The sequence below is a fragment of the Phocoena phocoena genome, chromosome 3 (genome assembly GCF_963924675.1).
Source record: "Phocoena phocoena chromosome 3, mPhoPho1.1, whole genome shotgun sequence".
Taxonomy (NCBI): Eukaryota; Metazoa; Chordata; class Mammalia; order Artiodactyla; family Phocoenidae; genus Phocoena; species Phocoena phocoena.
The window spans coordinates 133,516,333-133,540,634 of NC_089221.1; the positions used below are offsets into that span (position 1 = coordinate 133,516,333).

General features: G+C 41.2%; 2 protein-coding genes across 2 annotated transcripts in view; one reads left to right on the forward strand and one right to left on the reverse strand.

Annotated features, from left to right (window-relative positions):
- Window positions 1–5,722: 5,722 nt before the first annotated feature.
- On the reverse strand, window positions 5,723–8,312 carry GARIN3 (golgi associated RAB2 interactor family member 3). Its single transcript, XM_065875009.1, has 2 exons — window positions 7,616–8,312; window positions 5,723–6,847 (listed from the first exon to the last, which is right to left on the reverse strand). Exons 1-2 carry the CDS (start codon window positions 8,222–8,224, stop codon window positions 5,723–5,725), a joined length of 1,734 nt encoding a protein of 577 aa, XP_065731081.1. The 5' UTR covers window positions 8,225–8,312.
- A 14,028-nt stretch (window positions 8,313–22,340) lies between these two features.
- ITK (IL2 inducible T cell kinase) overlaps window positions 22,341–24,302 on the forward strand; it is a 66,400-nt gene continuing 64,438 nt past the window's right edge. The window contains exon 1 of the mRNA XM_065875448.1: window positions 22,341–22,607. Within this exon, the coding sequence (XP_065731520.1) occupies window positions 22,470–22,607 (138 nt within the window). The 5' untranslated portion in view covers window positions 22,341–22,469. The remainder of the gene's footprint in view (window positions 22,608–24,302) is intronic.

Genomic DNA, 24,302 nt, shown 5'->3' on the forward strand with positions numbered 1-24,302 from the left:
AAAAAAGGCAGGTAAGCCCTTTTAATTTATTTGTTGTACCTCCCAGTGAAATAAAATGTATTTTTAAGGCAGGACAAAAAAAATTAAACAGAAAATTTTCTCTCTGTGTTTGTTTGGGGCTTCTCCCTCCCTAATGAGCAGTGTACATCTGCATTACACACTGACCAGATCTCCTCAAAGAGGCGGGTGCCTGCTCAGCCATAAACGTCACATTTTTTCTTTCTTCTGATGCTAGCAATGTAACTTCTTAAAAGAATAGTGTTCCTGGGCTTCCCTGGTGGCGCAGTGGTTGAGAGTCCGCCTGCCGATGCAGGGGACACGGGTTCGTGCCCCGGTCGGGGAGGATCCCACATGCCGCGGAGCGGCTGGGCCCGTGAGCCATGGCCGCTGAGCCTGCGCGTCCAGAGCCTGTGCTCCGCAACGGGAGAGGCCACAGCAGTGAGAGATCCGCGTACCAAAAAAAAAAAAAAAGAAGAATAGTGTTCTTTCCCAGCTCTGTAGGGGGTCATGGTGACTTGCTGTTCACTTTGTATGTGTTTACCTGGACCATGTATCCCTGATGAATTTTATGTAAAATATCTGTATGTCATTTTGATGTATGATCCTTTGTCTCAAAAATGTATATGACTGCCTTCGACCTCTAACAGGTGGAACGGTTCTCAGAACTTTCTGAGAATCTGCTTCCCCGGGTTACAATCCTCAGTTTGGCTCAAATTAAATTCCCTTTTTTTCTTCTTAACTTCATAGTTAATTGAATTTTCGTCGACACTATTACTGTCATTAAAGTCTACATTTACATTATATAGCTGTGCCACTATCATATGTGTTTTTGAATCATCACAAAATCTTTCCATTTTATCGACTGCTTGATTTATTTTCTAAACACTCCCCAAAAGATCTGGGCTGTATCCAACCTTTTAAATTCCATCTCAAACGTGACCTTCTTCAAAAAGTTTCTCCAAGTTCACCCAAATAAAAATTACCTCCATACCCACTCGTAGCCTCTTTTCTACACTTCCAGCACTTCTCTGCCTTATGTTGTAATTACACACCTGCTTTATTTCTGTGGCTATAGCTAGCTTCCTAACTTATCTGTGCATCAGCTCTGACAATTCCTAGCATTGCCTCACACATAGCCAGTGCTGAATATATTTTTGCTGAAAGATGGGTATTGATGGGGAGTTCTCTGGTGGCCTAGTGGTTGGAATTCCAGGCTTTCACTGCCGTGGCCCGGGTTCAACTCCTCGGTCAGGGAACTGAGATCCCCACAAGCCGCGCAGTGTGGCAAAAAAAAAAAAAAAAAAAAAAAAATGTGGAAAGATGGGTATTGAACACAATCAAAAGAAATGAGAAAATTTTCAAGTTTCCTGAATGGCAGTTGTGTACAAATATGAGCTGCTTGCTTTCAGAATCACTTCAGGGCCGGGACCAAGGTAAGGTGTGTGAGGCACTTGCCTCAGATGCAAAATTAAGGAGGGGGAGAAAATCTCAGTAAGGAAGATAAATAAATGCAATATTTAAAAAACAACAATTAAGGCAAAAAGTCCATGATGGACAAAATATTACAATTTTAAATAAAGACAGGATCAGCAGTTCACATACCACCATTTAAAAAGGAGAGGTCCTTCCATGGAACTCTGTCATTCAAAGATTGGAATGATTTTCCTGAAGGCATGGGTGGCAACACACACTTAGGGATTTTAGAGCTTAATGATGCATTCATTTTCTAATAAATGCCATGACTCATCATTTTTATTGCTCATCTACTAAATGCCAACTACCGTCCTGGGGGTTGCAGATACACTGGTCCAACCCATTGCAAGCCCACATGCTGCTTCTCTGCAGTTATCTGAGAAAGTCTTTACCCACTTGGTTCCACCTGCTTCGGGTCCAGAATGAACTCCTCTTAGAACATGGGGCCTCCAAAGGACAGAAACAGATTTCATGTGTTCAAGTTCCTATGGGCTTCTTTACCCCATGCAGACGCCAGTCTTTGTGACTTGCACAGAATTTAGCTCTCTTCCTTCTGAATCTGCTTTCCTTTGTCTCCTTATTATCGTCCTCCAACTGACACCCGAGTCAGAGGAGGTGACCCCAGCACATTACACTAACATGGTATCACAGATTGTATTCTCCAATAAGCAGATTTTGAGACAGAGTTTTGTGAGGAGGGTGTTTATTAAGGAGTACTCCTAGGATCACCTCTGGAAGGGAAGGGACAGAAGCAGGAGTGCACAGAGGGAGAAGCTGAGCTCTTGAACTGGAGCAACCCTTCAGAGAGGGTCTGTGTTGGGCTACGATGGCCTGACCTTCACACTCCACATCAATCAGTTCTTGCCGTGCCCCTCGGGTGAGGAACCCAGGCAATTTCCAAACTCACTGCCAGCTGAAGGCTTTCTGTGGGAAGCACCCCCAGCAGCTGGGGCCACAAGTCCTTCGTTGAAGAAATGTCCACCCCACGTGGATATTTCAAATGGAACGGTGTCTTTCAAAACATACCCTCCAATCTCCTCATTATATAGATCCTGTGGCCAAAGATAGGAAGTAACATAAAGTCACATATTAACAACCCCCTAGCCAAATACTTCTTTTCACAGAAACCACAGTACCCTCCACAAAGGGCACATTTGATCAGGCCACTCCCCTATTTAAAACATATCATGGCTTTGCATCACTCCAAGGTCAGAAATCAAAATCCTTTAAATGGACCTCAAAGCCTTGCATGGCCTGGCCCCTGCCGTGTTCCCCAGCATCACATCACGCTTGCTCTGCCAGCCGTGACACTGCCTTCAATATTTTGAGGCAACTTGCTTCTTCCCACCATAGCACATCTTTCTTGTGTCTGAAAGACTCCAGTCGATCACAACAATCCTGTGAATGACCTTATTTTGCTGCAGGGAAAAAACCCCTTTCTCGTATGTATGTGTGTTGCCAGACTTGAAGTCTGGGACACTGGTTAGTTTGTAATCAACCATCCATTGCCTAATTGCACGTGCAGCTGCAGAATCGCTACCATGGTGATGAATATTGCTGTCAAAAATATTGGCCTTTATCTGATAGGGTGTACTGACTTGATACCCAAATTGATGTCTCCCTCCAGAGGAAGATGCCTGTTGCTTTGAAATACGTAGGTATCTGTGCATGCGTCTCTTGAACTGTCAAGATAGAAAAGGAAATCCAGAGAAAGTGCCAGGCAGGGCACGTTGCGGCGGGCAAGTCCCCACCTCCACTTTACTTCAGTGGAGGTGTAAATTGTGTAACCTGTGGGTCTGCTCAGCTAACGCCCTGCGTAGTGGACTAACTAGGTTCACGTTAAAGAAGTCCTCTGGGGTGAGGGAGTGAGAATGCGTAATACAGGATAAGAAAGACAAAAGGTAAAGCCAAGGGTACAGAATCCTAAGATTAAGCTGTTTTAACTAGGCTGATTCAGCCTCTGGCATAGTGAAAATTCGGGGCTCTGAGTCAAAGGCTTTGGAAAGAGCTCCCCTTTATCTCTCTCCTCCACCCCATAACTCCTCACATTTCCAGAAGACTTCCCCCAAATCCCTCTCAGGTCTTAGAGAACATGGCTCTTTCTCTCCTCTTACCAAGACCCACTGCTTCAAGAGTTAACTCCAAGGACACATTGATCCCCACCATCTATTGGTCTTTGTGTATCGGAAATCACAAGATGGGATTTTCCAGCCACCCACCAGATCAACTGAGAAGGGCTTCCTCTCATCCTCCCAAGCTACCACTCCTCCCAGAATCCGTATCTTATTTCTCACCTCCTCCACCTCTACCACTTACATTTGCTCTGCAGAGAAAGTCCCTAAGTTTTACTGGAAACCCAACTTCCGTCCTGGTAGACCCTGTTGTCACAGAAGAGGATGAGCAAAGAATTGCAAGGCTAGCAGATGACTCCCTGGCTCATACAAACACACATGGTTCTCAGAGGCATTCTTCTCAAATCCAACCGTTGTTAACTGTTATCAACAGTTACTCTAATCCAACTGTTATCATCTGTTGTTAACAATTTAATGATTTCCATGGACTCATGAAATTTATTTACAACTCTTTTTAAATTGGAAAGACTTTTTTTAAAAAGGACATTTAAAAATGCATAATCTCATTATGAAATGAGATTTCATAATCTCATTTATGATTTTTAAATTTTTAGAATCGCTTTCCACATGCATACACAATTTACATAGTTCATTAGTACAGAGCATTTTGGATTATTCTATTATTTCTTAACAATATATCTAAACCTTTCTTGTGTTCCTGGATAGTGAGTATTTATGTCACTTAGTTTCTTTATCTTATATTTATTGAAAGATATCTTTCAGACTTTGTCATCCATCTCTTGTGCGTATATTGAAAGGAAAACAAAAGTGAAACAAATTGGTTAAGATATTTCTAAGGCAGTGACTGCCACTTGGCTGACAGCAATAGAAAAATCATCCTGATGTCAGAGATGTTAAAATAAAATGGAAACAATAATACATTCCCATGGACATACCCGTTTGCATAATAGAAAAATTCCCACTCTTTTGAAGTTTTTCCTCCCAGACCATCCCTCCCTTCTTTTTACCCTACAGAAATCCACTATTGTGAATTTTGTGTTTATCATGTCCTTGTTTTCTTCTACACTGTTAGCAAATGTGTGCCCCTACTCACATTGTTTGATCTTGTTTTTGAACTTTTCTACAAATGGAACTATACTGCATGTATTTTTCTGACTCGCTTTTCTTATTCGACATTACGGGAGACTCCCCCATGCTACCCTGTACAGCTGCTATTCATCTTCCCTGCTGTATCATAGGCACAGTTGGCATATGCCACAATTGATCATTTCTCCTATTTGGTGAACATGTGGACTGTTTCCAGGGTTTTGCTATTACAGTTTTACTACAAACATCCTCCTAGTTGTCTCCTGGCAAGCGTTTGTGAGAGTTTATCCAGAGTACATACCCAGGAGGAAGAAGAATTTTAAGATTAAAATCAGGTGGGCAAAACTTTTCTGCCAAGTGCCAGAAAATAAATATTTTAGACTTTGCAGGCCATGTGGTTTCTGATACAGCTACTCAAATCTGTCATTTTCATGTGAAAGCAGCCTTAGACAATATTTAAATAAATGACTGTAGCTGTGCCCAATAAAACTTTATTCATAAAGCCAGGCAGTTGGCAAGATTTGACCCTCAGGCTGTCAGTCCTGATCAAGATGATAAACTTCACTATTCTGATTGCCTATAAATGCTGAGGCACCGCTTCTTTTCTTCCCTGATTATCCCTAGAGGAGACATGAGTCCTGTCTTCACTTGGTCTATGGACTGGACTGAATGACCATGTTCAGGGACCTTTAGGGAGAAAAGGAAGGGCTTGGGGACAGGCTGGTGGTGATGCTTCCCAGCCCGTAGTCTGTGACTTGCAGCCATAGTCTTGGGGAAAACAAAGGCAGGAAGGGGTTGAGGCAAGGCAGGGCACTAATGCTGGCTCTGCTGGGTGTGTGTGGGAGGTGGGGGTCCTGCTTGACTGGAGGCTGGGGTCTCAGGCCGAAGCACAATTCACATCACAGAAGTCACTGTGAAGTCACTACCAGGCGAGAGGACACAGAAAACAGAAGATAGCATTTCTTTTGGAGTTGTATGGTTTCCTTTATTAAAGAAAGCAGGAATTGCCTCTCTAGGGATCCTTCCCTGAAGCTGGGTCTCCATGGAAAGCTTCCTGCCCTGGCTTCTATTTAAATGGATTTGGTTTCAATAACGATGGTCTCCATCGGCTCTGATGTCATGGTTCCAAAGGTCTCCAGATCCTGGCCAACTGGGGCTTTCTCCACCTTGTGCTCTATGTTGCGCTCCTCTACCGTCTTAGCCACGAAGTCTACCTCTCTGTCATGTGTGACCATTGTTTTTGAACCAGGAATGACTCTGAAGCTCCTGAAAAACGAATAGATCTTACTGGATTTCTTACTTAGAGTCCCTGAACTGTTGGCGGGCCGGCTCTTGGCAGAGGAGCTGTGGCTGCCACTCCTGTGAGAGCTGTGTCTTCTGCTCCTGGTGCCACTGTGCCCTTTTTCTTTTTTGTCATCTTTTGAGTTTCCATGGCCGGATAAGGACCAGGAGGAGGATGATTTCTGGGTCTTGTCCCCTTCTGTCCTGCGGTGACTTTCACCTGTCCTGCGACGATGGGAACTTTTCCTAGATGAAGACTTGTCCTTCTTTTCCCTTCTTTCCTTTTTTTCCTTCCAGGCTTCATCCCTGGGGCGGGAGACCTTCTGGCTTCCATCCCGTTCAGACATGTAGTCTTCGCTCTGCAAGGTGGAGACCAGGGGGGCTGCGACCTGCCCTTCAGCTCTTCCAGCAGCAGGCTTGTTGGTCGTGGCTGCACCTGCAAACACCATGCTCATGCTGCTCTCTGGATAATCTGCCCCTGTGGAGGATGTGCTGGCAGCACCCGCCAAGAGCAGGTTCGTGTCCTCCAAGGATGTGTTGGCAGCACCTGCAATGGCCTTGCCGGATCCGCTTTCTCCTGGATCCCTGATGGTGGCTCCCGCCAGGGCCATGCTCACCTGGCTGGTGCCTGTGCTCTTGGCTGCCGCCAAGCTCACAGCGCCTCCTGCAGGGCCTGCTCCCACCCCTGAGACTGCCACTCCTCCGCCAGGTCTTGATGCTGTCTCTGCTGCGACCTGGCCCGTGGTCATCTCTGCAGCTGATCCTTCGGCACTTTTCACGGCTGCAGTTGAGCCATGGGGGGCATGATGGATTCCCTCTCCCCCAACATTAGCACAAGACGTGGCTCCAGACACGTCACGAAGCTTGTGAAGCCCAGCCTTATCCTGATCTCTTTCTCTGTGGAGCTCTGTGGTCTGAGCCAAGAGGAGGAGAAACAGATAAGATAGAGATGACAGAAAGTGAGATCAGAACTGTCCGCTCCTCTCTCATCCTGGAGCTGAGCAACTCAAGGGCTTATACTCAGAATAACCTTTGAAATCACCAAATCTAAGCTCCCATTGGATGCAAGATCCCATCTACTGCACCCCTGTCAAACGGCCACTCCATTTTGCTTGAACAATCCCAGGGCCAGGGAAAGCACTGATACAATTCTCCATGATATACACTTTAATTTTATACCCTTGTGCTTCTCTCTCTGCAGGACAGATTCCTAGAAGCGGGGCTCCTGGGTCAAGGGATGCACACCTACATTTTGGTGACTACACGGGTTGGGCTGATTTTAATCAGCATGTCAGAGTCCCGGGGAGACAGAATGAAGGAAGGACTTTCTAACTGTGAATGATGTTCCATAACTGATGAGACTATCTGGGCTGGGGTAAGTGTTCAAGAGACCGGACAATCAGGATGCTGTAGAAGGGATTACAGCCCTGGGGATGAGGCCAGTGCAGCTGATATGATACCTAAGGTCTCTCTGAAATTCGGCCTTGTGGGACAGTGTGGAGAAGCACTCAGAACCTCTCTAGTGTGGTGAATGGCTCATTTGTCCCTGACCCTTTTCAACAATGGAAGGTATTTCCCAGGCGAGTCTCAGAGAGAGAGCACCAATGGCTATGAAGGACCAGCTTTGCCCTGCTCTCCCAAAGCACCCTGCCCTGTGTTCTTGAGTCTCTGTAGGTGCTTACCACTAGGATTTTGGCATCCTCTATAGTCGCTGAATCTCCAGGTTGGACCGTCGGGGTACTGCTGCAACTCTCTACCGGTGGTCTCAGGAGATAGACAAGCTTTACCCAATAGAAAAAGAGGTCTTCTCGAGCATCGGAAGAGGGGCACAGCTGCAGATAAAAAGTACGGCCGGTGGCAAGCTTCAGGCGCAGCCGCTGCTTCTCACAGTCGTGGATGGAGATCTTGACAAACTTCAAGGGAAGCAGCCTGGTAAGCTCTAGGGTCTTCACGGGCTCGCGACCTCTTCCCTTGGTGATCTGGGCGTATCTGACATGCTCTTCACAGGCTTTTGTTGGCCGGGCCAGCAGCATGACATCAGGTAGTGGGAGGAGGGGGCTGGTGGATGCGATGCCCACAGTCACCATTTGGACGTGGTTGTGTAGGTCAATCACCTCTCCTTTCTTGCTGATCTGGATAAAGTCGCTTTCAAACATGGGAGCATACTTGAAAATGTCATACTCTCCTCCCTTGTACAGTTGTCGTTGCAGGTCTCCCATGGAGGTACTGAGCACGCCTACTGAACGGTAGCTGTTGGCCGTGTAATGAGGTAAAAAATGCTCACTGCTCATGGTTCTATTCGTTCGAGACAGCGGCCACCAGCCACAAATCGAGTCTTGGAGAGACAGGGAACGAAGGCAACTGGCCACCTCCCTGCAGGGCTCTGCCTAAGTCTCTTGGCCCGACCTCATTTATTCTGCACAGTCCTTTGTGACCCATCACCATCACACACCCCTTTGTTGAGCCTCCAAGCCCCCACCCACTCGGGGCAGGCTCACCAGCCTCCCCCCTAAACCAACCACCACGTCCATAGGGAACAGGCTGACCCTGCCAAGGTATAGGTGTGGGTAGGCTGGATAGTCTTTCTAATCAAAATGTTGAGAAAACCATCCTGCTTTTGTAAATATCTGGGTGGTTTCCAGTCTTGTTGTTGTCACAAATCTCCCTGCAGGGATCATCTTCATGCTTCTGCTGAACGATGCCCTGGGGATAAAATCCTGGAAGTGGCCTGTGTACTTGCTAAGGGCAGGCATCCTATTGGGATTGCTGTTCTCTGTGCCCCCAGCGTATGTAACACAGTGCTAGCAGGAACTTAGAAAGAGTGCTACCCGTCAGAGTCCCATTGGTACTGTCGTTTCCAGGGTATGGAGAATTTTCTCACCCATTTTCTCATTTCAAGGAGACTAACTTATATATATATATATTTACAGTTTTAGAAACTGTTTTTATTGTGAAATATAACACACATTCATGAAAGTGCACAAACCATAAATATATAGATTAATGAGTAACAAGAAAGTGAACGCCCTTGTAGCTGCTACCCAGAGCAAGAAATAGAACCCTGCCAGCCCCTCTTCTGTATGCTCCCTCCCCACAAAGGTAACCCAACTTTGGCTTCTATTTTTTCTCTTCTCCTTCTTATTTTTAATTTAAGTATAGTTGATTTACAATGTTGTGTTAATTTCTTCTGTTAACTTCTGATTCCGTTTTATGTATATATATATTCTTTGTCATATTCTTTTCCATTATGGTTTATCACAGGATGTTGAATATAGTTCCCTGTGTTATATGGTAGGACTTTGTGGTTTATCCATCCCATATATAATAATTTGCATCTGCTAACCCCAAACTCCCAATCCATCCCTCCCCTACCACCCCCTTGGCAACCACAAGTCTGTTCTCTATGTCTGTGAGTCTCTTTCTGTTTCGTAGATAAGTTCATTTGTGTCATATTTTAGATTCCACAAATGTGATATCATACGGTATTTATCTTTCTCTTTCTGATGTACTTCACTTAGTATAATAATCTCTAGGTCCATCCATGTTGCTGCAAATGGCATTATTCCATTCTTTTTATGGCTGAGTAGTGTTCCATTTTACATACGTACCACATCTTCTATCTATATCCCTTCATCTGTTGAGGGACATTTAGGTTGTTTCCATGTCTTAGCTATTGTGAATAGTGCTGCTATGACATAGGGGTGCATGTGTCTTTTTGAATTATAGTTTTGTTCAGATGTATGCCCAGGAGAGGAGTGGGATTGCTGGATCATATGGTAATTCTATTTTGAGTTTTTTGAGGAACCTCCACACTGTTTTCCACAGTGGCTGTACCGATTTAATTTCCAACAGTGTAGGAGGGTTCCCTTTTCTCCATGCCCTCTCCAGCATTTGTTATTTGTAAACTTTTTAATGATGGCCATTCTGACTGGTGTGAGGTGATACCTCACTGCAGTTTTGATTTGCGTTTCTCTAATAATTAGCGATGTTGAGCATCTTTTCACTTGCCTATTGGCCATCTGTATGTCTTCTTTGAAGTAATGTCTATTTAGTTCTTATGCCCATCTTTTGATTGGGATGTTTTCTATTGTTGAGTTGTATGAGCCATTTGTATATTTTGGAAATTAAGCTCTTCTCAGTTGTATCATTTGCAAATATGTTCTCCTATTCCACAGGTTGTCTTTTTGTTTTGTTTATGGTTTTCTTTGCCATGCAAAAGCTTATAAGTTTGATCAGGTCCCATTTGTTTATTTTTGCTTTTATTTCTATTGCCTTGGGAGACTGACCTAAGAAAACATTGGTATGATTTAAGTCAGAGAATGTTTTGCCTATGTTCTCTTCTAGGAGCTTTATGGTGTCATGTCTTATATTTAAGTCTTTAAGCCATTTTGAGCTCATTTTTGTATATGGTGAGAGGGTGTGTTCTAACTTCACTAATTTACATGCGGCTGTCCAACTTTCCCAACACCACTTGCTGAACAGACTTTTTCCCATTGTATATTCTCGTAAAGGAAGCTAGTTTTTAAAACCATAATTTTATGGTGAGGAACTGAGGCTCAGGATTATCTTGCTCAGGGGCAGAACGTAGAGCTGGATGGATTCTATCCCCAGTCTTGCACTTCAGGTCAGGTTTTTTCTCTGTCTCAAGCTGCATGGCTCACCATCGTACTCTCATTCTGCACCAAATATAGAATCATTCATGGTTCGCAAGATACGTTGGGACCCCAGGAAATCACTAAAGTCTTGAATTGCCATAGGATTTCCCATATTGGTCTGCCTGCTTCTTCACTCTTGATGTCTACCTGATAAACCATTGATGTTCTGTTTCTTTGAAAAGCTCTTCAGAGAAATTACGGCAAAGATGCCTTTCTGGAGTTTTTGTACTTTGCACAAGGTGATGAATCCAAATTCCCCCTCCCCCAGTTAGAAGACTACTTTTGAGGTAAAAATACATCTCCCAAACTCAATGATTACTATGTGAAGGTATTGAAATAAACTTCACCCCCCAAATGTTCTTTTTTATATCCCTAGTGCCTACTGCAGTACCTGGCAAATTGCAGCTTTTCAGTAAATATGAACTTGCTTTTACCCACTGAGATTCATTCTTCCATTTGTTTAGTCAACAAAATTTACTGAGCAGGCACTATTTTCAGGACCAGCTAGAAAATGGAAAATGCAGAGATAAAGGTCCCTACTTCTGAAGAGCTAAAAATTTTTTTCTGAAGATGTTAAATGATTTCTCCAAAAAAAGAACAAAGTGACTTATATTCTATTGTAAGGAGATAATCACTAAAAGTTAGCACTATTGGGTTTTTGAACAAGACGTTTTTATATACTCAATCATCTCTTCTTCTCGTAAGTCCATTTCTGATGAATGATTAATGAGAGAAATCATAATTATATTATATTTTATAATTTATATATATAATTATAATTTTATAATTATATATAATTATATTATAATTATATTATAATTATAAATAACTTACTATAAGTAAGTTACTTTACATTCTTTTAAAAATGTAATTCCCAAACAATGCTATAAAACGTAGGTACAACTACTATTCCCATTTTACAGGGGAGAAAATCAAGGCTCAGGGAAGTTAGGCAGCTTTATCAATGTCAAAAGGTACCAAAAGCATATGTAAGTCCCCAAATATGGCAATGGTTAAACTATACTACACTGGGTCACACAAGTAGGACACAAATATACAAGTGCTATGCAGCATAAATTCATCAATTCTTTTAATTAATATCATTTTAATTAATATTATTAGGTACCTACTTTGTGCCAGGCCCTGTTCTAGGTGCTAGGAATGCAGCAGTGGACAAAAGAAACAAATATCCTCACTTTCATGGAGCTTATATGTAGATAATACATGAGTAAAATATATGGTATGTCCGATGCTGTGGAGAAAGATAAAGTAGGCAAATGGGATGGGAGTGTGTGCATGAGAGAAGGAGCTGGAGGTGGTGGTCAAGGAAGGCTCAGTGAGAAGCGACTTTCAAGCAAAGACCTCAAGGAGGTCAGGGAGGAAGCCATGCAGATGTCTGGCGAGTAGCCTCTTGTCAGAGGGAATAGCAAGGGGTGGGAGTCCTGAGGTGGGAGTGTGCCTGATATGTTAGAGGAACACCAAGGGGGCCACGGTGACAAGAGTGGAGTGAGGGAGAGAGATTGGAGTTGAGGCCAAGAAGCAACTGTGGGGATGGTAGGGAAGCAGATCATGTGTGAAGGACCTTGTAGGACATTGTGAGGTGTTTAGCTCTGCTCTAAATGGGAGATGATCTGACCTACATATTTGGAGAATCGTTCTGGCCACCATGTTGCAAAGAGATCATAGAGGTGTAATAGGGATGGAAACGGAGACTGCGTAGCTCCTGCAAGAGATGAAGATGTGTGTGGAAGCAGTGGAAGTAGTGAAAAGTGATCAGCCACCAGACATGTTTTGACTGAGGCAACTATTATGTATACTGATGTTGAACAATTTTCAATAAATATCAGTAAGTAAAAAAAACAAGTTGCAAAGAGCGTATAAGGCATGCCATATATTTTTTAATAAAAATTTTAGAAATGTGTGTTTGTGTGTGTATGTGAAAATATGCACAGGAAACCAGTACCAGGAGCAAACTTACTGACTGAAGGAAATGGTGGGATGGAGACTTAGCTTCCCAGGGCATTCTCTTCTATACATTTCAGATTTTATTCTATTGCATATACTACTTGCACAAAAATAAATAATACTTTAAATTTTAGAATTTGAGAACCCAAATATAAAATATCATTCCAAATTCATTTTCTGACTTTTCTTAAAGACTTTCTGAAAATTTATTCTCTCTTTCCAAAGTTTAAAAGTCTGATGTATCCCCTATCAAAAAAATGGAGATCAGTAAGTCAAGACATATTTATTGATTGCCAGCTATGTGCCCACCATTGAGCTAAGAGCATTCAGATTGTCAAATATAAGTTTCAAAAACTTTAAAATATGACTCTCACACAAATATACAATGAAAACATGTCACAGATTTCATTACCTCATCAATGAGGGAATCAGCATGATGGTAAAGCTGGTTCAAAGGAGAATTAAAGGTATAGGCCTTGGCATTGGAGAAGGAATATTGGACTAACACTGCCAGGTTAGATACAAAACTGGTTAAATGTCTACAGGACAATAAAAACATAAGCTTTGGGGCTACCTTTTTTACTAAACAGAAATCATTTGCATCTCTTCTGAATGAAAATCTATAAGTTATTAGAGAACTTCACTGAGTCTGAGACTTTAATCAATAATAGTCTTCTTGGGGTGCTGAAAATGTTCCAAAGTTATATTGTGATAGTTTCACAACTGTGAATATATGAAAAAGCACTGAACTGTACACTTTCAATGGATGAATGTTTTGATATGTGAAATGTATCTCAATAAAGCTATTAAAAATAGTAGACAGCAATACTTCAGTCTTGATTTATTAATCCAATTCCATTGTCTTACTTCCTTCTCTTAGATAATCACATAATCACATAATCCTCTTAGATAATCACATAATCTCTTAGATAAACAATGCTTTAATATGACATTGAAAGTACATGCTGGACTTCCCTGGTGGCACAATGGTTAAGAATCCGCCTGCCAGTGGAGGGGACACAGGTTTGAGCCCTGGTCCAGGAAGATCCCACATGCCACAGAGCAACTAAGCCCGTGCGCCACAACTACTGAGCCTGCGCTCTAGAGCCCACGAGCTGTAACTACTGAGCCCACGTGCCACAGCTACTGAAGCCCTCGTGCCTAGACCCCATGCTCTGCAGCAAGAGAAGCCACCGCAATGAGAAGTCCGAGCACTGCTGCGAAGAGTAGCCCCTCCTCACCGCAACTAGAGAAAGCCCTCACGCAGCAACGAAGACCCAGCACAGCCAAAAATAAATAAATAAATTTATTTTAAAAAAGAAAGAAAGAAAGTACATGTTACCTGCTTTATATTTTTTTTCTATTTACAAGTTTTTGGTAATTCTTCTTAACAAGGACTATAGTGAAGCATGTATAAACCACCACCCTAATTTCGGAAACTTTACAATACAGGAGAACACCCTGAAGAGACAGAGAGCAATACAGGAGGACAATTAAATACACGCTAGAGTAATAGTGAATGAGTTGAATGAATGGACCTGATAGCACTTATCTCAATATTTAAAACCAACAATGTTTTGTGAGAAGAGAAACTGCCAGAACCACAATTCTAAGGAGAGTTCCCTGTACATTTTTAACTGGCCTAAGATTTAAAGAGATGTGAAGCGTGAAAACACAAAATACTGTATATGATGTACTGAGTATAGGTAGACATGCAAGATTATAGATGGCTGAAGTCCACCTGTTTATCATGGGAAGAGGTTTCAAGTCAATAACTTTTGTTCCGCACCTATCACTTTGTAAAGCAAGGCAAGCAGACAGCTATATATAGCCTTTTCAAAGAGCATGCCACCTGAGAGGGCCTAGTGAGCTAGGCAGGATGTGAGGGTGGGGAGATTTCCATACTGTACACAGCATATATCTGCTGGGTAAATCCCCTGGCCTAAAATACAATCCACAGTCCTTATATGTCAACACTGTTAAACCGAGGTGGCGTGGGATGAAGTGTGGTGAGCCTTGGGCACCTAGGACTTCAGGAAGCCAACCTGATTTCTGCCTTACCTTCTGGTTGTCAGAAAAAGACCACAGTCACCTAGACTCTTTCCCTAAGTTCCATTATGCAAATCAGTTTGCTTCTGCCTTAGGTTTCAAAAGAAAATGAGCTGGTATAGATGAAAGAAGCCAGACAGAAGATCTAAAGAATTTTATTTCTCAACATTATGGTCCAACAAGTGTCACCTCTCTTCCCCACCTACTCGCTTTCTGCTCCCTTCTAGTTTCTGTCCTCAGACATGTTTAGCCCCACTCAGAGCCAAAATTCTTATGACAATTTCCCTCTCTTGGGTTCCAATTTTGCTGCGTTTATAAGCCATGAGACATCCCATCTCGGTCTAAATATTTATTTCTTTGATGTTAGATTGAAGAAGCTTACAATTAAATACACATACAAATAATAAAATAGTTAACATTTAAGATAAAAATAAAGATTAGAAACTGTAGAGGTGGGAGATGGTAAATGATCCAGGAGCTGGGATAAGATGATTATCGCAATTATATTGCAATGAATAAATATTAAATTTAATTCTGAAAAAATATTGGAAAAAAGTAAAATAACTGTTAACATTGATTATCTCTGAGGGGTGAGACTAAAAGTGATTATTATTTTTGTCTATTTGATGGTTGGCTCTTTCCAGCAAGATATATTTCACTTCTGTAACCAGAAATACATATATATGTATGTATGTGTATATATATATATATATATATATATACACATATATATATATATATGGTTCAAAAATTAGGTCTAAGCTCTAAGGTCTAACTGGCCACCTCAGTTATCACTATCTTCTAGTAATCAAACCAATTATTTCTGACAAAGGACATACTTTTATTTTAAATTGGAAAGTAAAAACTTCCCCCACAATATGGTCATTTAATTACATAAATTAAAAAGCAAAACAACTCTCTACCTTTCCAGTTCCTTGCTGGAAGTTTGATATAGAAACTTTCTGACATTGCCCTGTACATATACATACATATTAATACAAACACAAAATACTTTTATGTAAAAATGGGATTATGCCATACATATTTGTCTGCACCTTTTCTATCTTAACAATAAATCTTGTACTTTTTTAGAGTGATACATTATAGAAATTCTTCATTCATTTTCGTTATCTCAGTGTTCCACTGAATGGATTCACCATAGATTAATCAGTTTCTCACTGATGCACGTATAGGTTGTTTCCATTACAAACACTGCAATGAACATTTAGTACAAATACCTCTATGTGCTCATGTTACTTTTTTTTCTCTAGGATTAATAGTTTTAGAAGGAATAAGGCTTTTTAAAAAATTTTTCAGAAGATAGAAGCTATATAATTACCAAAATATTCTGGGTATCACTCTTAAACAGATCCATATAAACCTGATCAAGTTTGGATGAGAACCACAAGGATAATGAAGGCCCTGGAAGCCACATCCTAAGGATGCAGTTGAAGGATCTCTTCATCCTGGACACAGGAGGGCTCTGGAGTTACGTAAGAAGCATCTCCACTTACCTAAATGGCTATTCCCTGGACCAGAGAAGAGGATTGGACTTGCAGGGCCTCAAATGCTAGAACCATGAAGATGCGCTTCAGGGCAGAGTAAAGGTGAGATGATTTATTGATAAGCTGACATCCGTTCTACTTCCTGTAGTGGCAACACTGTTAGTGTTCCTTTAGAGGAAAACCTCTCTCTACTCTCAGCCCATGTGGCTGGATAGGGCCGACTGTATCCCATCCCCAAATCCAGGAAAGGGTGCAGACCTAGAAATAGACAACAGAATATTCTATCGCCTTGTCTGTAATGACTGAGTTACATATTAGCGACTGACCCAGGCCAGGGCAATGATTCATATTTCTGAGACTTCTGCTGGAACTATTAGGAAAAAGAATCCAGTTCCACTGGCAAAATGTCAGCCTTTTGCTGCCACAGAGGAAAGCCTTCCTAAGCGTGAAGCTGACACAAAACTAAGAAATGAAAATCAAAATTTCTGATGTCACTAAGTAGCTGGATCCAGTAGTGCCAGGCTGAATTGTTTTTTTCTTTGTGAGAGGATGTTAAACTAACTTTTCCAGCTCAGTTTCAGTTGAGGTCTCAAAGACCTAAAATAATACAATTTAAGGAATCAAGTGACTTTCTGTCCTAAAGTAAAATACCTTATCATCTGTGCTTGACACAATAGGAAGCAAAACAAGCTCTGCCAGTAATAGTCTTTGCCCACCTCCAGCTTTTAGAAAACAAAAGCTTGAAAAACCAAGGGAGAGTTTTTGGTGCACTGTGCATTTCCTCTTACAACCCACTCAGGGGGAAAGGGGGCAGGTGTTTGCATCCACCAGAAGCTAAGTGACAGGAACTTTAAAGGACTACTCACTAGCTTGACCTAAGTCTCATAGGGTTTATGAGGACTGTTGTCTAAATCCCATTTGGAGAAAGGCAAAGGTTAAATCTCGTGGAAGAGCTCCTTGTTTGGTGTCAGAGGGAGAAGAGGCTGCACTTGGGGCAAATGGTACATACATCCATCAATGGATACCTGAGTCTTCTCTAGAGCCATGGGAGGGAATAAGTGGCATGCAGTTCATTTTCAAGGAACATTTACCCAAGAGGACAACAAAGATGGGCAAAGGGATCCCAACAGAGTTGCAGGGGAGGCACGCTGGAGGAGGACCAGCAGAAGCCCAAGAGCTGAAGGTTGGGCTCACTGGGAGTCAGACTGGCATCTCCAATATCAAGGGAACTGCTGTCAGAGTCCTCTGACAATAATGGCAACAACACACATGACAAAACTTTCCCACGAAAGAAAAAGCAACAATTGTGTATCCACCACATTCAGAGGGCATCAACCTAAGATTACAACTGTGACCTCATTGAATTCAGTGCCTGTTTCCCTTCTTGCCCCAAGCCTGAACCGGAAGGAGTGCGTCAGAAGCAAGGCTAGTGTATGGGGAAGGAGGAGGAGTTAGGATATAGTAGAAAAGGCAACATGCTTCAAAGCCTGTACCAGACCTCTGCTTAGGTTGAGGAAAAGCATTAAATTCAATATGTGTTTGGAGGTTTTGCTATTAGACTGACTTGGACAGGCCTTTTTCTTAACTTTTATTATGAAAAATTTCAAACATATAGCAATGTAAGGAGAATAAAGAACCACCAACCCATCCATCACCCAGCTTCAACTGTCAACTCAGCCAAACATTTGTCATCTCTTGCCCTGCCTATTTCTCCCCCTCCACTGGATTATAACAAAGCAAATCTCATATATTTTGTTATTTTATCAATAATTATTTCTGCATGTTTCTGTATACAATACTCTTTTGTAATAACAACAGTGCCATTATCATGCCTTAAAAATTAAAAAATTTAGTCATCAAATATGCAGTGTTCTGATTTCCCAGCTGTCTCATAATGTCTTTATATAATTGATTTGTTTGAATATAAATCCAAACAAAATCAGCACATGCTTGATATGGCTCTTAAAGTCTCTTTCTCCCTCTGACTTACTTGTTACAGACATGGGGTCAGTTGTCTTTAGCGATTTGGGTACAGATCCGAGGTGTCCATGGTGGATTTGTTCCAGGACCCCCCAAATACAAAATGCTCTAGTCCCTTATAGAAAATGGCATAGTATTTGTATATAACTTACACATATCCTCCTGTAAACTTTCAAACATCTCTAGATTTCTTATAATACCCAATACAATATAAAAGCTATATAAATAGTTGTAAATATACTGTAAGTGCTATGTAAATAGTTTCTGGTGCACAGTAAATTCAAGTTTTGCTTTTTGGAACTTTCTGGAATTTTTTTAACCCACAGTTGGTTGAATCCACAGATGTAGAGCCTGCAGATACAGAGGGTCCACTGTATTCTGAACTTGTCTCCATGCTGTCGTTTGTCATGTTCCTTTATCTCTTGTATTTCCTGCAAGCTTGAATTTAGATCTAGAGGTTGGATGAGATTGTTTGATTTTTTTTTCTTTTGGCGAGGTTTCAGTGTACTTCCTATTGCATCACTTCAGGAAATACATAATGTCTGATTGTCTCTCTTTTCCTGCTGTTAAGATTGATCAATGTGTTACAATGCTATCAGTCTAATAAATAAATTATAGATTTTCCTACTGGCTCTTCATGTAATGATTATAGCAACCATTGACGAGCATTGCCTAAAACCATTATGCATTATTAGGATTGCAAAATGGTGATATTCTATCACTCCTTAATTTATTCATTGGAATTCTTCTGTAAAGAAGGACTCTCCTTCATTAAATATTTGATTACTAAACTGAGATACGGCTCTTCAGGAAAAATAGGAAATATATTTTATTCTTTCCCTTTGTTTTGCAGTTTACAGAATAATAAATTGGTTTTCCAGCATCCTCCAAAAGTTATCAATAGGTATTTTTTGTTTCTCTTTGGGTTTTTTTTAGAATTTTTTTCCAATGTTTTATTTATTATTTTTGGCTGCACTGGGTCTTCATTGCTGTGCGTGGGCTTTCTCTAGTTGCAGTGAAAGGGGACAACTTTTCGTTGTGGTGCGCAGGCTTCTCATTGCGGTGGCTTCTCTTGTTGCGGAGCACAGGCTCTAGATGTGCAGGCTCAGTAGTTGCGGCACGCAGGCCCTAGAGCGCGTGGGCTTCAGTAGTTGCGGCGTGTGGGCTCAGTAGTTGCAGTGTGTGGGCTCTAGGGTGCATGGGCTTCAATAGTTGTGGCACACAGGCTCAGTAGTTGTGGCTCACGGGCTTAGTTGCTCCACGGCATGTGGAATCTTCCTGGACCAGGGATCGAATCTGTGTCCCCTGCATTGGCAGGCAAATTCTTAACCACTGTGCCACCAGGGAATTCCCAATAGGACTTTAAAACAAAACAAAGGGCTTATTTTTACACATGTTTTCCTAAGAGTGATGGGGAGAATATTGGGTCTCTTAAGGTTATGTTTAGGTGAGGACAAAAACCAATCCCAGCGAGTGGGTTTGAAGGTGCTATGAGAGAGAGAGAATAAAATTACTTATAATTACACTCCATGGAGATTTGGCAAAGGAAAGGCTCCTATTACAACAGCTACTGATGACATTTTGCTTTCCCACATGAGAATACTTTGTGAAGTCCATAAATCTTTCAACCTGAACAAGCCAGGTATAAATCTACCCTTCTCAAAGGACTTTACAGTCTAGCTTGAAAATGCACTGTATTAGTTAAACTTAGGTTTACTGTTTGTGACAGAACCTCAAAATAACAGGGGCTTAGAAAATAAAATTTTATTTCTTTTTACATTAAAGAAAAAGTGCTCCCAGGCTGCAAGGAGGATCCAAGGTCATCAGGACCCCAGAACCTTTCTATTTTATGCTCCACTGACCTCAACATGCAATTTCTATTTCAAGGTGTAAGATAGCTGCTCTAGCTCCAACTTTCACATTCACATTTTAGTTAGCAGGAAGGAGGAAAAAGAGAATGAAAAGGGTATGATGACTGCCATTAAGGACATTTCCTTGAAGTTGTGCTCACAACTTCTGCCCTGTTCAATTAGCTAGAATACAGTTAACATGACTGAAAACTGTAATCTTTATCCTGGCTGGCCAGATGCCCAGATAACCTTCAGGGAGTCTGTTACCTGGGACGAAGGGGAGAATAGATACTTGGAGAAAATAGCAATCCCTGTCTCAAGTCCATATTCAGGAGAGAAAAGAAATACTACCTCTTTTGGGCAGTGTATTTCCACACATATATCTTAAAATCTCAGAATGGAGGTGGGGAAATCATTTAAAGTATTCCCTCCCCAACAATCTTGAGTGTCTTGATTATGCTGGGGCATCCAATATATGAGACAAAATTAAGCTGTAGTCTGGTAACTCACATGAAAAAAATAAATTCTAGATCATTGCACTCCTATACAGCAATAATGATTGTTCTGTTTCATTATTTATCCCTGTCTGGCATATGCCATCTCTCCTTACACTGAGATTTCTTGGTTACTTATTTCATGCTAGAAGTAGGACTCACGATACTTTATACCTTAATTCTAAGGCCAGATACATGACTAGCATCCACCACTCACAGAGCTTATGGGATTGTCTTCGAAAGGACCCTCACAGAGACCAAGGATCAGCAAGGGAAAGTAGCTCACTCAAAGAAACAGCTTAGTAAGTGACAGAGCTGGGATTCCAATGTAATTTTGTCTGTCTTCAGAACTCATGTATAATTTATTATGCCATTCTGAAGGATTTACTTATTTTCTGCTCTTTCACTATGTTTTGCGATGGAAAAGCAATCATTTCTCTGTAGCACAGACAAACTACTATGGGCTTTTATTTAAATTTAACAAAATAATAAACTTTAATATATTTCTCTTAAGTGTTTTATGCCCATTGTCTCTTATAATTGTCCAACCCAGTTTGGTGATTACTCATTCAACACATTTTTCTAAACATCCTTTTAATGTGCCAGGCACCGTGATGGCTGCTGAGTATGTAATGGTGAGCAAAACCACACATACTCCTCCTTACCATTACGGAGCTTCCAGACTAGTGGGGGAGACAAACATTAATCCAAAAATCACCCTTCCAAAAGTACAATGACAATTGTCATAAGGGGTATGTCATAAGGTGCCCTCTACATATATAATTGGCGGATTTGACTTAGTAAAGCCAGGAAGGCTTCCCTGAGGAAGTGACATGGCTGAGACTAGCAGTATAATTTAGAGTTAAAGCAGGCAAAGTGGGGAGAGAAGATGTTTTCAGGCAAAGGGAGCAGCTGTTCAAAGCAGCATGAGAAGCACGCATGAGGGCTTAAAGTGAAAATGTGTGAGCAGAGAGGTATGAGATGAGACTGGCAAGGAAGCCAGAGAGTAGCCCCACATGTAGGGACACCATTATTCCCCTTCACAGGTAAAAAAGCTGAGGCTCAGAGCTCTTGAGTAATTTGCTTATAGTCTCACAGTTAGTTAGCTGGTGGAGCCAGAAGTCAACCTGTGGTAGGTAAAGATGTCCTCGTCCTAATCACTAGAACCTGTGCATGTGTTCGCTTACATGACAAAGGGGAATTAAGGTAGAATATGGAATTAAGGTTGCTAATAAACAGATCTTAAAATAGGGAGATTATTTTAGATTATCCAGGCAAGCCCAGTGTAATCTTAAGGAATCTTAAACATGGAAGAGGGAGGCAGAAGAAGAGGTTACAGTTGTATAAGATGAGAGAATTTGACCTGCTGTTGTAGGCTTTGAAGATGGAGGAAGAGGGCTGAGGGTCAAGGCATGCGGGTAGTCCTAGAAGCTGGAAAGGGCAAGGAAACAGATTCTACCCTAGAGATCCAGAAAGGATCACAACCCTGCTGACGTCTTGATTTTAGCCCAGTGAGGCCCATTTTGCATTGCTGAACTACAGAACTGTAAGATAATAAATTCGTGAGGGATCTAAACTTGGGATCATTTGTTACAGCAGCCAACAGAAAACTAACACACAAACTATTGTCCATTGACCCCAAAGTCCACGTTTCTATCCTTTGTGCTACATGCCTTAACTGTTAGACGGGCTAAAGCAGGAACTATGAAGATTAAACTCTAATCCGTCATATCATTTTGAGTCTGAGGTTCTTCAAATATCATTTCTAAACCGTACAGCAAAGGGTATGTATAATTTCTACCTATGCTTCATAGTTTTCTGAATTTTGAAAGGATGTGGTTGTGGGCTTTGACATCAGAAGGGAAGCTCTGCAATGTTGACTGAATGTTGGTAGAGAGATAACATTGGAGGCAAGTTGCCTTTGAACAACTCTCTGAAGATCAACTGCCTCTCCAACTCATTCCTTGCCCTGAAGCTGTTTCCTCTGGTTGTGCTGAAGGGTGATGCCCAAGGTGCATCACTTTTCAAGGACTGGATCATGAACAACTTTATCCTCCTGGAAGAACAACTCATCAAGAAATCCCAACAAAAGAGAAGAACTTCTCCTTCGAACTTTAAAGTTCGATTCTTTGTTTTAACCAAAACCAGCCTGGCATACTTTGAGGACCGTCATGGGGTATGTGAGCACTTTGTTTTGTCCTTTTTAAAACAGTATTTTGTAGTTAGACCGGGCTGACTCATGAAGATATACAGAGAATAAAATAAGAACACAGAAAACACAGATAGATGTACTTGTTATAACAACCTAAAAAGTACAGTAAGAGCAATGGGAAGAGAGCATGGAGAAAAGTCAAGAGATGGGTTAACTGTATTAGGTGATTTCAGTTCTAAAAACTGTAAAAGAGTAAGTTTATTATTCATTAGCTTATCTTTCCCCTGCAAGGTTAAGTCTGACTTTTAAATTATAATATTTTATGTGGCAAATGGAAGGGTTAAGTGATGTGTCCCATGTCAACATTTTTATGGTTTCAGTTTTAATTGTCTCAATGGTCATCACTCACCTGACATAGGGAACAATGGTCCTTGGGCATTTAATTGTCTAGAATTTGCAAAGCCCAGTGGTAAACCTCTTCATCCCTAGGAGAACTTCCCAGGAGACTATCACGCACAAAACGTTATGCAGTATAGAACAGTAGTTCTTATCTAGAAGATTACAGTTGCTTAGCTAAGTCAGTATTTATATATCTAAAGATAATCTTCTATTCCATAACATCAATAATAATAAGTGCAACGCGAATAAGCATAACAGTGTAGTTTGGTACAAAAAGCACTGGAAGAGGGGTCAGGAGACCAAACTCTACTTCTCTCTAGGTGAGTTAGCCTGGGCAAATGTCTCTACCTTCTGCATCAGGTTCATTCTTTATAAAATGAAAGGACTGGAAATACCACCTACAACATTCCTTTCTTCTTTCCTTGTTTCTATGAAGTAGCACTTGTATAGCCCTTTTCAGCAATTTTTCAAAGTACGTTTGCCTCCTTACTATATCATTATATTATTTTTCCATCATCAAGGAGGTAGGGGAAATAACGTTGGTGCTTGATGGTCCCTTAGAGACAAAGGCACTCTGATTCTTGGCTGGGGTCCGACTTAGTAGGTGTAGGCATGAGTTTGGGGTCTTTTGAGAGCCAGGCTTTGAAGTGTTCAATGAGATGGAGACTTGAAAGAGGCCAGGCCGGGAATGGAGCCTATGGATTCCTAGACTTCTAAGTTGCAGGCGAAATAATACTGCCTCTTTTTTAGAGGTGAAAAGACATGCTCATCTTAAGCAGATGCTTACTGATAATAATCAGCCAATCAATTGGGAATAATATGGACTTACTTATGCGCAAGGCCCCTGTGGTAGATATTTAATAAATATTTGTTGACTAACTTAATGGAGGGCCAATAGCCAAGTTTTCAACTTGGAGAATTCATCATTTAGAGTTGATTAATCACATGGTATCAGTCAATTTTTTTTCTATTGTGAATGGGACATTAGAAGTTCTGGTTTCATATTTGAAGAGTAGTCATATATGTTTAAATATTTTTTTCAAAGCCCATTTTACAGTTTTCACTAATTTTCTTTCCTGACTCATCACTTGACATAGCATCATCCCATGTACATAGTACTGATCATTTCTGAGTGTAACTGCTTGTTTTGAACTGTTTGGTTGTGAATTCTGTACAATATTAGTTGCAGATAGACATACAACCAAATGGTCTTGATTCAGAATTTTGTTGGTTATAATCTGCATGTAGACAATGTTGTAAAATAACTCAGCTTCTTCATTCAAGTATTATGAAAATTCTAGGACAATTAATTCATTCTGG